Genomic DNA, 15294 nt, shown 5'->3' with positions numbered 1-15294 from the left:
AAATCTAACAGCTTCCAAGGGTAAGAGAAGAGCAGTGTGATGGGAGGTCTGTATAATACGAGGGCAGACATCTCTTAGATTTTTGATTGAGAAGTCAAGTTTCCTTATAATTAAATTCCGGACCACATTCCGCCCAAGTAATTATAAGCATGTTTTGGTGAGTGCAAAACGAATTTCGTAATGAAAATTGAGAAAAATAACGGTGCTGTTTCAGCGAGAAGGTTTTTGAGTAATGAGTAAAGTTTTTGACGTCGGGTCTGAATAACAGTTGAGTATAAATCTCAATATGAACTGGTCTGTTCTCCGACAAGATAACCATAGTGAAGAAGTGGAGAATGAGTGAGAAGCCAAATAAATTGGACAGTGTTCAGTTTTCATTACAAGAAAAATGTAATGAAGTTGCCTACACCAAAATCCTAACTCATTTCATGTCCAATTTCAAATAATATAGTGAAGTCCACGTTATAATGGCAGTATTTGATTAACATTGGTGTTGCTATCCTTGTCTATCATTCGACAAAGCAGATAGCGCTATTCCTTTCTAGCTACGCAACGTTGTCAGATTGTTCTTCAACAATGTATAAATATAATAGATTAACAAAATATTCAATCACAATAATTATTGAAAAGCATTATTTAATCATTGAAAAACATATTTTCCTTTCGAATAGAATATATTTTCAATTTCAATTTATTGGAAAAAAGATACATTGTAGTGAATGTAGTTGATCAGTGTGGATGCGACAGGCACACTGTCCAAAACTGCACTCCACACAAAATAATAAAGAAGAATAAGAAAACATAAACAACTTATACAGAAATAAAACAAACTTCAGAACAAACTTACATGCTAAATCTTAAAATAAAATACTAATTATTCATATCATTATAGGCTATTCGTATTGTAGGCTTACAATATAAATAATTTTAATTATAATAAGAAAATAAGTTTAATTGAAATAAGAATAAAAAGAATAAGTTCAATATAAATAATAAAAAAAAGAGTTTACTAATTAATCTAAACAAAATTAAAAAGAAAAATAAAATAGAGAAGAAGTAATAAGGTAAAGACATATATTTAGAGATAGATAGCAGAAGAAGAGAGGAGAGAGAGAGAGTACTCAAAGTTAAAAATTGACAAAAGAACTAATATTCAAGTAATATAGAGCATGATTTAATAAAGGCATTCAAAGACGGATTGAAGAGATCGATATCACGAGATTCTGTGTTGAAGAGTCTCATGGATCGATTGATGGGTGAGTTATAATCCTGCAAGAATATAATGGATTATTCTAAACAAGTATGAACAGTCAATATACTTGTGTCAGTTATCCTCTATAGAAGGCATTGGTAACGCAGTTAATCGGCAACTTTGTTTTCCTATCTTTCCCCACTGCCTTTATAACGTGGACCTCACTATATTATTTCAAGTTGGACATGAAATGAGTTAGGATTTTGGTGTAGGCAACTTCATTACATTTTTCTTGTAATGAAAACTGAACACTGTTCAATTTATTTGGCTTCTCACTTCTATAAAATTTAGCTCCAACCTCAACAAATCATAATCAAATTTCTGTCAGAGTTCTCCCGAAAAATGAGAGCCAATTTTCAACATTCACGCTGCTTTCCATACTTATTAACATTTTGGCAAATAATCAAGTTTTATGACTTATGCATGAATTATTACAGATATGTGGTATATAGGCCTGCATCACATATACAAGAATTACTGATATGCTGTATACAACACACATACATGAATTACAGATATGCTGTATAAACGGCATATACATGAATTATTTACAGCGATGTTTCTACATGTAAGCAACTTCTCATGATATCATACAGAACACCATAGATCAGTTACACCATGGGTATATATGAATGCATTTGTGATAATAATAATCCGTTTCAGATTAGACAACGGATGGGAATGATGCTTAGTTTTGTTGATTTATCATTTGAGGTAATTTATGCATTGGGAATTATTGTAATGATCGATAATAACTAGTAACTGTAATAGAAATGATGAATGTGTAGTGCAGTCTAAAAAAATTGAGTTCGAAAACCAAATATACTAGCCATGGAGGAGACAAATTATTCAAGAATTACTGACTATATTATCTATTGGTTTTCTATTTCCTAATATCCATGTCCTCTGTATAAGTTATTTGTGATTGATAACTATATATTTTAATTCATTTATTCATAATCTATACAATATTTCAAACCATTATACAAATATGACTGCCTTCACTCTATGATTCACTGTTTCACTCTCAAATTTTATAAAGATAGTATTGAAATCTCATGGATTAAGTTTAAATTATTATCTATCTTAATATAAAAAAATGAATGTCTGTTTGTGTGTTAGTTTGTTTGTTCCCAATAGATTCGAAAACTACTTGACAGAACGGCATGAAACATTGGGAATATGTTGTGTGAATATTGGGGATGGTTTTTGACCAGAAATTTTAATATGGGGGCTGAAAATAATTATATAATAATCCATTTTACAGACCTATGTTTTCGAAATTGTCGGCCGAGCGGCTAACGTAGAACGGGAAGATCATCATGATTCCAGATCATGTTGTGATAATATGATTTTGCATCTAAACTTACGAGCTGTAATAAACACATCACCCAGTGATAAAATTGTTTACTGGTAACAAAACGGTAGTTTTAAGCACATAGGAAGTCCGTATTTGAATGTAAATGAAAATATTGATTGTAAACTAAATAAATAAATTTCATGATTCAACAAATAAAATCAAGTATGACATTAGATACATTGACTTTTTGACGGTACGAAGTTCGTCGGGTAAGCTAGTATTTCATAAATTGAGATTCATTGGTATTTCTAATAAAAATACAGAGTTTAATCATAATCAATAGTCTCTTGTTGAATTTTAGACAAGAATAGGGGATTAAAGCTACATTAATTTTGGAAGGATACAGATTATTTCATCGAATGATATTGAATTTCAAATTTTCATTATTGAAAGAAATTATCATAGTTGGAAGAACTTAAAAAGAGTTATTTTCCTTGCTACAGCGATCAACAATACATACATCCTTACGCTACAATTTCTAAGCTCATTTACGATAAGAGACTCGATAAAGATCTCATTGTATCAGTAGGAATTGTTTTCTACAGCTGAATGAGCCTATTCACCGTCAGCCAATGAAAGTGCTTGTAGGCGTGGTCTCTTTCTAAGCTTTAAAGTGTGCTCGCACATGATTGGTCGAAACTGTTCGAGTATGGAGGTCAGAGCTGATGTTGAATTTGGCATTGGCAGTAAGAATTCATGAGCATTGGTTTCTGGATTAAATACAGATAATACATTCCAATTTTCCGAAATATTCATAAGCGATAAAATTTCTATCAAATAAAAAGACTAAGAAATTGTCAAAACCCACAGATTTATTGATAGTTAAAAAGACCGGTTTCGGTTGTTACACCATTGTTAATCTCTGATAAACTTTGATAAGCTTTTGGTAGAGAGTTAGTGGGGAGGATATTTTTAATATTCTTTCCGAAGAATGGACATTGATATGTCCAAAGCTCCGCCAATTTATGTAGATGCATAACAATATGATTATTATCTATGGTTATTATATTACAAATTGCTTTTTCATATCATATACAGTTCAATAATTATTTTCTTAGTCTATATTATGTAAATTCATCTATAATTTTGCTGTATTGTAAGCTATTGTATATAAGTGTATAAGCCAGTATATATTATAATCTACATAAATAAAGTACTCAATCATTCAATAAACCTGAGATCTGTCTATCAGAGATTGACAACGGTGTAACAACCGAAACCGGTCTTTCTAACTATCAATAAATCTGTAGTTTTTGACAATTTCCTAGTCTTTTTATTCAATATGAATTATTACCACAATATTAACTTCTCAACTACACAAAAAGATAAAATTTCTGTTAACTGTTCCATTTTAGTTCCTCAAATAAAATGCAATTTTCTCATCATTCGATTGATAAACTTTATTTTAAAAGCTGCTATATTACACTAAATCTCATCCTGATAATAATTTTTCATCGTTTTATTACTCATTGTTCATAGGCCTAGACCAGCTAGATCTTGATAATGATCCACTAAGTAAATATTTTCATGCTCAAAACAATCAATCTTACCTAGAAACGCCCAAATTTGTTCGAAGCCAGAGAATATTAATCTTTTTTCTAGTACCCTATGCTTGTAAGCTCTCTTTGTATGGATATTCAATCTTTTAAGATAGTGTAAAATTAATATTCATATGAGCTGAGCCATAATTGCAGTATTCAGTTGTCTCCATCCATTGGATGGATTTTGGTAGAGAGTTAGTGGGAAGAATACTTCGAATATTCTTTCCAAAGAATGGACATTGATATGCCCAAAGCTCCGCTAATTTGTGTAGATGCATAACAATATTACCTATTTTATCTATAGCTATTACAATTTTTTTTATATTATATACAGCTCAATAATTATTTTCTTAATTCATATTTTGTAAATTCATCCATAATTCTGCTGTATTGTAAGCTATTGTATATAAGTGTATAAGCCAGTATATATTGTAATCTACATAAATAAAGTACTCAATCAATCAATCCATGACCAGTACTTTCTGGATAGATTTCGTCAAAATATTATTAATTGCAGTCTACACCATATATTGGCTAGAACTTAAACAACAAGAATACTAATTCATAGGTAAATGCAGTAAATTTTAGAATACATGACCCATTGGTCTGTTTTTCGTGAGTATGATGTCCACATGAACCTTGGGCTTGTACATGGGTGAATGGGAGAGATGATAGTGAGAGACGGAGGAAGCCACAATTTTAGGTGAGTTCCAAAGCACCGGGAAGTGATTGATTTGGCAACTCACAACTGTCTGTAGCAGAACCACAGAATAGAATACAATGCTGTATTCTGTGGCAGAACTGTTCTAAAATGATAACCGTTACAATGGGACAACCAACAGCACGGCGCTTATCTCAATCTGTGGCGACAGGACTGTTTTACCGGCAGGAAACTCATTCCCCTAATTGACCAATCGCAGAGGAAACCCATTCCCCTAATTGACCAATCACAGAGCTCCATCCGAGTGATACTGCCCTGCAGAAATTGTGGCGGCAAATTTGAATCAAATAAATTGAATTGGATTTACATCTGCATACTTCGCTCTCAGGATTTAAATAGAGACAGCTATTCAATTCAATTCATACTGGATTCACATAGAGGTGTATTGTAAACCTTTGTAAGTGTTTTGAAGCTGTACAACATACTAAATTTGAATTTAATAAATTGAATGGTATCATAGAGAAACAATAGCGTAAGTGGATATCCCATGGTATAGGGAGTTTATGTCGTAACTTTTACTGTTATCTCAAGCCGATAGTCCACGTAGTTCTTTGCTGTGAAACTGGTAGTCTCTCATATTGTGCCGTTCATATACTCTCACCCCAACAAAACAGTGAAAATCGACAATAAAATCGAGATACAAAATTTTTAGTATAATTTATATTTGGACTGTAAATTTTTGTGATCTTTATAAAAGTGTTTTCATAACCTCATTTGGACCATTTTTATCAAAATTAGGGAGAGGAACAGTTTTGGGTTTATCCTGTTGATTCTCTCCCAATCATTAATTTGATGTTGTCATTAAGGAATGTAATAAATGTAAATGTAAATAATCGACAGTAATCGGCTTGAGATAACAGTAAAAGTTACGACATAAACACCCTATACCATGGGATATTCACTTACGCAATTGCTTCTCTATGATAGTATCTATATCTCCCCTATACAAACGTTAAGTTATACTGTACACCTTTTTGCGATAATGTTTTGTGATAATTGTGCAAAGTAAAGTGTTTTTGCTATAGTAAATTTTGAAATACAGTATCAAAATATTGGAACAATATATTCAAACAGTAAAATTAATCCGAAATGAGGAATGAGAATTAACGACAAGCTCCTCACATCTTTGGAAAATTTTGACATGAAATCCTTTTCGATAACTTTTAACTCAAAAGACTCGAAGGGTGATTGACTACACAAGGGATGATTGCTACAATATTGCAATACAAGATAAGGGATCATCTACTAGAATAGAGTATCAATGAACTTCCTCTTCTTTTTCTTTTTCTTTTTCTTTTTCTTTTTCTTCTTCTTCTTCTTCTTCACACCTGTTCCGGTTTCAAAGGATATAACTGCACATCTTACCATCGTTTTAGAGGCCTGCCAACATCCTTTCATATATAAGATCTATATTTCATGGCAGCTTTTGGAATTCTAGTATCTGCAATTCGTTCAAAAATGAATGAATTTTCGACCGATTATCCTGTCAATTTGTTTCCACTATTTTCTCTTGATCTACTTTATGTGAGAGAGTTCTCAACCGCACCACAAACGCACCACAGCGCTCTGTGTGACAGGATAGCTTAGAGTATCCACACCTTAAAATATTATTATTGTTGATAGAATATTTGTTGACGGGATCGCAAATAGTGGGATATACCAGGATGTTCACATCTCTCACAAAATTAAAATTGAATCGAATTTTCATCCAGTCTATAGTGAGGTCCACTTTATAATGGCAGTGGATAAAGATAGGAGAATAGCGATGCCGATTCTCTGCATTAATTAATTATATTTCTACACTGTCAAAAACATAATTGGCATCGTTGTGGACCTAGAAAAGGATATTACCACCGGCTTTGTCGAATGATAGACAAGGATAGCAAAACCAAAGTTGAACAAATACTGTCATTATAACGTGGACCTCACTATAGCTGGTAATATGGAAATTCATTTCCCTCTTCCCAATTTTATGTTTATTGATAGCAACACCTGAGCAAGCACTTGCGAAATTAAGCTCTCCACATAGTCTGAAACGGCCGTAGCAATCAATGCAAGCTGGTTTAAGATAGGGTTCATCTACTCCAAACTAGGCTCAAACCTCGTGAGGTCTACGTTATAATAATGGTAGTGGAGAAAAATAGGAGCACAGCGTTGCCGATTATCTGTCTTGCCATTGTCCCCTATAGGAGATTGATTGATTGATTGAGTACTTTATTTATGTAGATTACAATACATACTGGCTTATACACTTATACTAGCCGTCAGGCTCGCTTCGCTCGCCATATCCGTCTAGCCAAGGGGCTCCGCCCCCTGGACCCCCGACTGGATCGTCCAGGAGTGAGATCAGCATTTTTCATTTGAGCATTTTTATAATATGTTAGGACAATCCAGTCGGGGGTCCAGACTAAACGTCTGGCTAAACGGATATGGCGAGCGAAGTGAGCCTGACGGCTAGTAATATAATATTCCCAGGATTGAAGTAGCAGTGCTCAATCAATTATTCCGCGATAAATGCATTTAAATCTTCAACTTGGTGCCAACCTAACAAAGTCAACTCAACTTAATGCCAACCTGACAAAATTATTAATTTTGTTGCCAGTTAACAACTGTTTCGAAGAGGTACTCAATCTAGATTATAGTTCTACAGTAACATATGATATGGAAATTTCAATTATAATTAAGAGATTGGGAGAAGAAGAATATACATGCTAAAAGACGAACTTTAAACCCTTAAAAACAACCCTTAGAGTTAAAATATTGCCAAAAGATTTCTTAGTGCGCCTCTAAAGGGCCAACTGAACATACCTACCAAATTTGAACGTTTTTGGTCCGGTAGATTTTTAGTTCTGCGAGTGAGTGAGTGAGTGAGTGAGTGAGTGAGTGAGTGAGTGAGTCAGTCAGTCAGTCAGTCAGTCAGTGAGTGATTGCCATTTCGCTTTTATATATATAGATACAATAGCTTACAAAACAGCAAAATTATAGATGAATTTACATGATATAGACTAAGAAAATAATTATTGAACTGTATATGATATGAAAAAGCAATTTGTAATATAATAACTATAGATAATAATTATATTGTTATGCATCTACATAAATTGGCGGAGCTTTGGACATATCAATGTCCATTCTTCGGAAAGAATATTAAAAATATCCTCCCCACTAACTCTCTACCAAAATACCGAGATAGCAGATACCGGAATATTATCTGATGTAATATTAACTGTTCATCCTTGTCAATATAACGTCCAAATAGATATGAATATGGAAGGATGTATAACGAATATGATGTTGCACCATGACAGGAAATAGTTTTTCCTACAGTTACGTTGAAAAGTGGCCATTGCTGCACTGATTACAGAACACAAAGAATCACTTTTCCGCTCTAGTGCGGGAAAAATTTTTCTGCACTCCAGATTTGCAACATGGCAACGCAAAATACTTAGTAGGTTATATGGAGCAACAGTGCAGCAAAATCAAAATGAAGTTGGTAACAGTGACTGCTGTGGCTGCTATAGTGAGCAGAGGTGCAACCAAGCACAACGCGCTAATTATTACTATTATATATTATAACGAGGACAGCAACAGCACAGTGCCACCACAGCACACACCACACAGCCGCCTCGCCATTCAAACACTACTAAGTTATTTGATGGATTTCAGGCAATTTTACCCATAATTACCCACTTTTCATATTCAATAGTAACTGTAGGAAAAACTTAATGTGAAATACGTGCGCAAAGTTCCTCTGCTGCACTCAAGAAATCAAACGTTTCTTTCGGTGCAGCAAACTGACACTTTGCGCACTAGTTGCACAAATAACTATTGTAGATAGGAGTGTGGAAAAATATGTAAGTACTCGAATATGAACCAAGAAATTGAAAACAATGAATCACCATGATAGGGGCGAGTTTTGTAGGTACCAATTTGGAAGGGAGAATATGTAGAAATTATGGTATTGCACCATGAGATGGAATAGTTGAAGGCTCAACTCACACTTAGGCGACTCAGGTCGAGAAGGGACTCGACTGTAGTCGAGAGTATGTGTTTCCATGCCATGTCACCATTCCATGGTGATACTCAGACCAGTCGATTCTAGTCTCCGTTTGAAAACACATTTGAAAAATCTGGTGTGGCGCACTCACACAACTTTCCTTGCCGTTATGAAGATTTATCACCTGACGCTAGTGTGCACGCGCACCTCAAGTCTACTTATAAACAAAGATCTTAGCCAGCTGGTGACAGGACAATAACGCTGGAGACATACGAGGTCTGCTATCTCTTGATAGTGAATGATTTGATAGAATCAACAGTTGTCAAACAGTGTGCAATTGAAATAATAACATTTTATCGAATTTCGTGCTTATATTCAATTTTAGGTGAAAATGTTACTGAACATTAATTGTAGAGATTTTCATGCTCAATCTTTTCCACTCAAAATTTTTTGTTTAAATTTTATCTGAAACCTGATAATTGGGAATCTAAAATCGAACTTTGCGTAGATGGGGCGGAGCTCCTGAAATTTTTACATGAGACTTTTACATTAATTTTTATATGAGACTTGTGGCAGTTGATAGAGTTTATCAATGACTTTTTCAGGTATAAATTTGATCAAAATCGTTGGAGCCGTTTTTGAGCAAATCGCGAAAAACCCTGTTTTTGACAACATTTTCGCCATTTCAGCCGCCATCTTGGATTGCATTTGATCGAAATTGTTCGTGTCGGATCCTTATACTGTAAGGACCTTAAGTTCCAAATTTCAAGTCATTCCGTTAATTGGGAGATGAGATATCGTGTACACAGACGCACATACACTCATACACACACACACACACACACCACACCACACACACACCACACACACACAACACACACACAACACACACACACACACACACACACCACACACACACAACACACACACACACACACACACACCACACACACATACAGACCAAACCCAAAAACCACTTTTTTGGACTCAGGGGACCTTGAAACGTATAGAAATTTAGAAATTGGGTACCTTAATTTTTTTCGGAAAGCAATACTCTCCCTACCTATGGTAATAGGGCAAGGAAAGTAAAACACATGCTCTCGACTAGAGTCGAGTCTCTTCTCGACCTGAGTCGCGTAAGTGTGAGTTGAGACTTACAGTAGTTTTATATAGTTGAGCCTTATAGTAGTGTTATATAGTTGAGCCTTAAAAGTGTGGCAGAATGTGTTAATATTCAATGTAAGTAGTATTTAAATATGAGCAAATTGAGTAATATTGAGTAACAAATGCTGCAACATTAGATGTAATAATTTCGGCAAAACTTGCAAGAAAGTACTTTCATGTAAATTCATGATGGGTGACCATTGTTCGAGCTAAATCGATAAGTCGATAAAGTGAGCATTTCCAGGGGACAATGGCATTTGAATAATTCAGCCTCGACTGAGCTCAGTTTGGTTGGCCAATAATTTGATAGATTAGAATTAATTTAGCATTCAGCTGATGAAAGGTTTCAGCACGCATCCAGTATAGGCTAGTCAAGTTAGGTTCATATTGAACTGTTATTACCAGTTGCACAAAAGCCGGTTAAACTTGAACCGTGATTAATTCCACGATAACCAACCAGAGAAGCCTTCCTTCCAAAATAGACTTTTCTGTTTGGTTCTCGTGGATTCAATCGTAAATAAATTCAACAAATTTGTCTGTGTTTACATCATATCACCATAAATGATACAGTATCAACACAATAAGATACAGTATCACCACAATATGATACAGTATCATCTCAACTTGCTCATTGACTGAGCGATATTAAACCGTTAAGGCTAGGCGCACATCAGTTAGTCAAGACGTGACTAGTCACGTTTAGTCACAATACTTCACATAGTTGCTTATGAAGACATGTCTAATGCAATGACTAATGAGTGTGAGTTGCGTCATAAGCAACAATGTGAATTATTGTGACTAAACGTGTCTTGTCTTGTCTTTACTAACTGGTATGCGCCTAGCCCAAATTGAAACCGTTTTGGGCTGAAACCTGTGTTATATTTCTGAAAGTTGTGTAACAATTTTGAGTGATTGAATAAATTGATTATATCAAACAATTGAACTAGCATCAACACTAAAGTATGGTCCACGCTATAATGTCAGTAAAGAAAGATAGGTCCTAGGGGAACATCATTGACGTTTCTCTGTCTTGCCACTGCATTCTATAGGGCTGATATGCTACCGGTATCTGTTTGAATATTCACTGTTAATTTTGTTAAAAATGATCAATTATTTAAACATAAAACAATTACAATTACCAGCATAAAATCAACCGTAGGTACCTACTTGAAGCTGTAATCCTATACTATTAAACGAGCAATTTCTGTTTATATGTTTCTATATTTATATCTGTATGTGACCGGATCTCGAAAACGGCTCTAACGATTCTCACGAAATTTGGAACAAAGTAGGTTATGATATGAAAATGCTATTGAACTAGGTCTCAACCATGGGATAACTCGCTGAAGGACATTAAAGGATGAATACGTCCTTAGGAAAACAGCTTGAAATTTTGTCGTCTGTCGATACCGTAATGGAAGAGAGTGAACGAGTGCATGTGTGGGATCATCTAATTGATCTCACGAGAAGAAAAATTCAGCAAAACTTATTTTCGTTTACTGTATTTCTCTTTTTTTAGAAAACATGTTTACTTCAGAAAGTCCCAAATAGCAACTAGATGCTGTTAGTGTATAATAGTACATAGTATATTAACAAATATTGTAATAAACATAGTATATAGTTCTAAATCGATTTGGATTGTAGTATAAATTCGAAAAGGGACAGCTTTGGGCATAAGCCTGTTGGGCCTCCTCATATAACTGTAAAAATATTTGTACGACTGAGAAAATGAATAAATAAATATGAACTATAAATTCAATCTTTCGTTACAAATTTTTTCTATGCTTCTCACTCCAGAGCAAAGCTCGGTCCCCCGATACTAAAAATAATGATTGGAAAATCATGTCCTCTAGGGAATACCTGGCTAGTGAGGTCCACGTTATAATGGCAGTATTTTATCAACATTGATGTCGCTATCCTTGGGTATCATTAGGCAAAATAGATAGCGCTATCCTTTTCTGGCTTCGCAACGTTGCCAGATAGTTTCCACCAATGTAGAAATATGATAATTAACAGAACATTTAATGTCAATCATGGAAATGTATCATTAAATCATTAAAGACTACATTTTCTTGACGAACGTAAGACAATAACGAATGATCTATCTATGACAAGTGAAATACTGTTCATCGAATTATAATTTGAAACTTTAAAATCCTCATCAATATGAGATAAATATATTATTATATTATATTATGTCTCTTATGATCACGTGACACGGATAAAATACAATTTATTGATAATTTCAAACAAGGATTAATCTATATATATATAAAAGCGAAATGGCACTCACTCACTGACTGACTGACTCACTCACTCACTCACTCACTCGCATAACTAAAAATCTACCGGACCAAAAACGTTCAAATTTGGTAGGTATGTTAATTCAGTTGGCCCTTTAGAGGCGCACTAAGAAATCTTTTGGCAATATTTTAACTCTAAGGGTTGTTTTTAAGGGTTTAAAGTTCGTCTTTTAGCATGTATATTCTTCTTCTCGCAATCTCTTAATTATAATTGAAATTTCCATATCACATGTTACTATAGAGCTATAATCTAGATAAAGTACCTCTTCGAAACAGTTGTTAACTGGCAACTTAATTATTAATTTTGTCAAGTTGGCATTAAGTTGAGTTGACTTTGTAAGGTTGGCACCAAGTTGAAGATTAAAATGCATTTATCGCGGAAAAATTGATTGGGCACTACTACTTCAATCCTGGGAATATTATATTACTAGCCGTCAGGCTCGCTTCGCTCGCCATATCCGTTTAGCCAGACGTTTATTCTAGACCCCCGACTGGATTGTCCTAACATATGATAAAAATGCTCAAATGAAAAATGCAGGCGAGCGAAGCGAGCCTGCTGATCTTATTCTTGGACGATCCAGTCGGGGGTCCAGGGGGCGGAGCCCCCTGGCTAGACGGATATGGCGAGCGAAGCGAGCCTGACGGCTAGTTATATATATATATATATATGTCCATATGACCAGGTGACACGGATAAAATATAACTGATCATTTGAAACAAAGATTAATGATTAATATTAATCAGATTAATGATTATTACATCAGATTTCCCGGTATCAGTCAAACTCTATGGAAGACAGTGACAAGGCAGAGAATCGGCAACACTGCTCCTAGCTTTCTCCACTGCTATTCTAACGTGGACCTCACCATATAGAAGCCTTTGCTTCTCTCAACCAACAAAAGCGATATTATATTACATGAAATATATGATGATATTGCATTTTTTTACCTTTTTCTGCAAAACGAAATCGTTCATGCCGATGTCGATGAGTTTCACCATCCGTCAGCGAAAACACTGTTAAAAATACTAGGCCTATAACGCTACTCGGACCCATAATCCTGAATAAGTTTCAAAACTATTTCAACATTACTTTCGAATCATTCGGTCCCATCATTGTAACTGTATTTCAAATTTATTAAATTATTTCCAAATCGTTCGGTCCCATTATAACAAATGAATTTCAAAATTAATACAACATTATTTCCAAATCATTCGGTCCCATTATAACAAATTTATTTCGAAATTAATACAACATTATTTTCAAATCATTCGGTCCCATTTTTTGAACTGTAGTCTTTTTCAAAATTACGTCAGCATCATTTTCAAATTATTTAATCCTAAGCTTCACACTTATTTCAACGTCATACTCAGAGCAATTCATTATAAAAGCTACCAACTACAACCGATCTTGAAGTATGAATAAATTTTGTTTATTCATTAGATTTCTATCCATGTCGTTTATCGAACTTGAATTTCAATCAATCTCAAACGATGAATCAATTACGTTGATCGAAATTAAATCTCAACCGATCTTGGAATATGAAGACATTTTGTTAATCTAGATTAGATTTCTATCCATGTCGTTTATCAAACTTAGATTTCAATCAATCTCAAACGATGAATCAATCACGTTGATCGAACTTAAGTCTCAACCGATCTTGAACTATGAATCCATTTTGTTTATCGCACCTAAAGTTCAACCGATCTCGGTCTAAAACTTAATTTCGTTTACGGTATCGCACCCAAATCCCAACCGATCTCGACCTACAAATCCATCTTGTTCATCGAAGTTTTAATCACTCGAAATTCATCGGACAAAAGTTTTGAAATCCTATCATCGAAATGTTTATCAAACACTCAAAATTCATCGGACTTGACATAATTTTTGAAATTCTATTGAACATAGACAATTTTCCAACGGGAACATTCCGAATATTGGGTGCACAAACTTCGTGAATTACCGTCACGCTGAAGCGTCGTCACGAACAGCTGACGCGTGTTGATCATTGTCCCGCGCGCGCCAAACTGACAAACGACGCTCCTGAATCCGTAGTTTGGGGGGGTTCCCACTATTTGGGGGGATCTAAAGAGGGGGCCGCCAAAAATCGCACCTGCGCAGTACTGACAACACAACACAACCAATTTGGAAGGAGTATTGGGTCTATGTGTGGCCGCTAGGGGGAACTTTACGTTGAGAGTCACTTTAAAATGTCTGCAAGTGAATCATCAATGCTTTCCATTCTGCCAATGCAGATAGGATGAAGTTAATTTCACGGTAATGGTATTATTATAAAAAATCTGGTGTGGCGCACTCACACAACTTTCCTTGCCGTTATGAAAATTAATCACCTGATGCTAGTGTACACGCGTATCTCAAGTCTACTATTCAAAGATTTGAGAAAGCTGGTGACAGGACAATAACGTTGGGACACACGAGGTCTGCTATCTCTTCATAGTGAACGATTTAATAGAATCAACAGTTGCCAACAGTTTGCAATTGAATAATAAATTTTTCTCGAATTCCGAGCTTATTTCCAATTTTAGGTGAAAATGTTACTGAACATTAATTGTAGAGATTTTTATGCTCATTCTTTTCCACTTGAATTTTTTTGTTTAAATTGTATCTGAAGCCTGATAATTAGGAATCTAAAATCGAAATTTGCATAGATGGGGTGGAGCTCCTGAAATTTTTACAGATATGGGACTTGTGGCAGTTGATATAGATAATCAATGACAATTTTAGGTATGAATTTAATCAAAATCGTTGGTGCCATTTTCGAGAAAATCGCGAAAAACCCTGTTTTTGACAACATTTTCGATATTTTAGCCGCCATCTTGAGTTGCATTTCATCGAAATTGTTCGTGTCGGATCCTTATAGTGTAAGGACCTTAAGTTCCAAATTTCAAGTCATTCCGTTGATTGGGAGATGAGATATCGTATACACAGACGCACATA

At 34.7% G+C, this 15294-nt stretch overlaps 1 protein-coding gene across 2 annotated transcripts in view; it reads right to left on the bottom strand.

Moving 5' to 3' along the window:
• The window catches only part of LOC111043462 (nephrin), a 227446-nt gene extending 213096 nt beyond the window's left edge, over nt 1–14350 (bottom strand). For both annotated transcript variants that reach the window (XM_039425564.1, XM_039425565.1), the window contains exon 1: nt 13287–14350. In XM_039425564.1, coding sequence (XP_039281498.1) covers nt 13287–13392 — 106 coding nt within the window. In that variant the 5' untranslated portion in view covers nt 13393–14350. The remainder of the gene's footprint in view (nt 1–13286) is intronic.
• Between the last annotated feature and the right edge of the window lie 944 nt (nt 14351–15294).

The sequence above is a fragment of the Nilaparvata lugens genome, chromosome 4 (genome assembly GCF_014356525.2).
Source record: "Nilaparvata lugens isolate BPH chromosome 4, ASM1435652v1, whole genome shotgun sequence".
NCBI lineage: Eukaryota > Metazoa > Arthropoda > Insecta > Hemiptera > Delphacidae > Nilaparvata > Nilaparvata lugens.
This window is presented reverse-complemented; position numbering and strand designations above follow the sequence as displayed.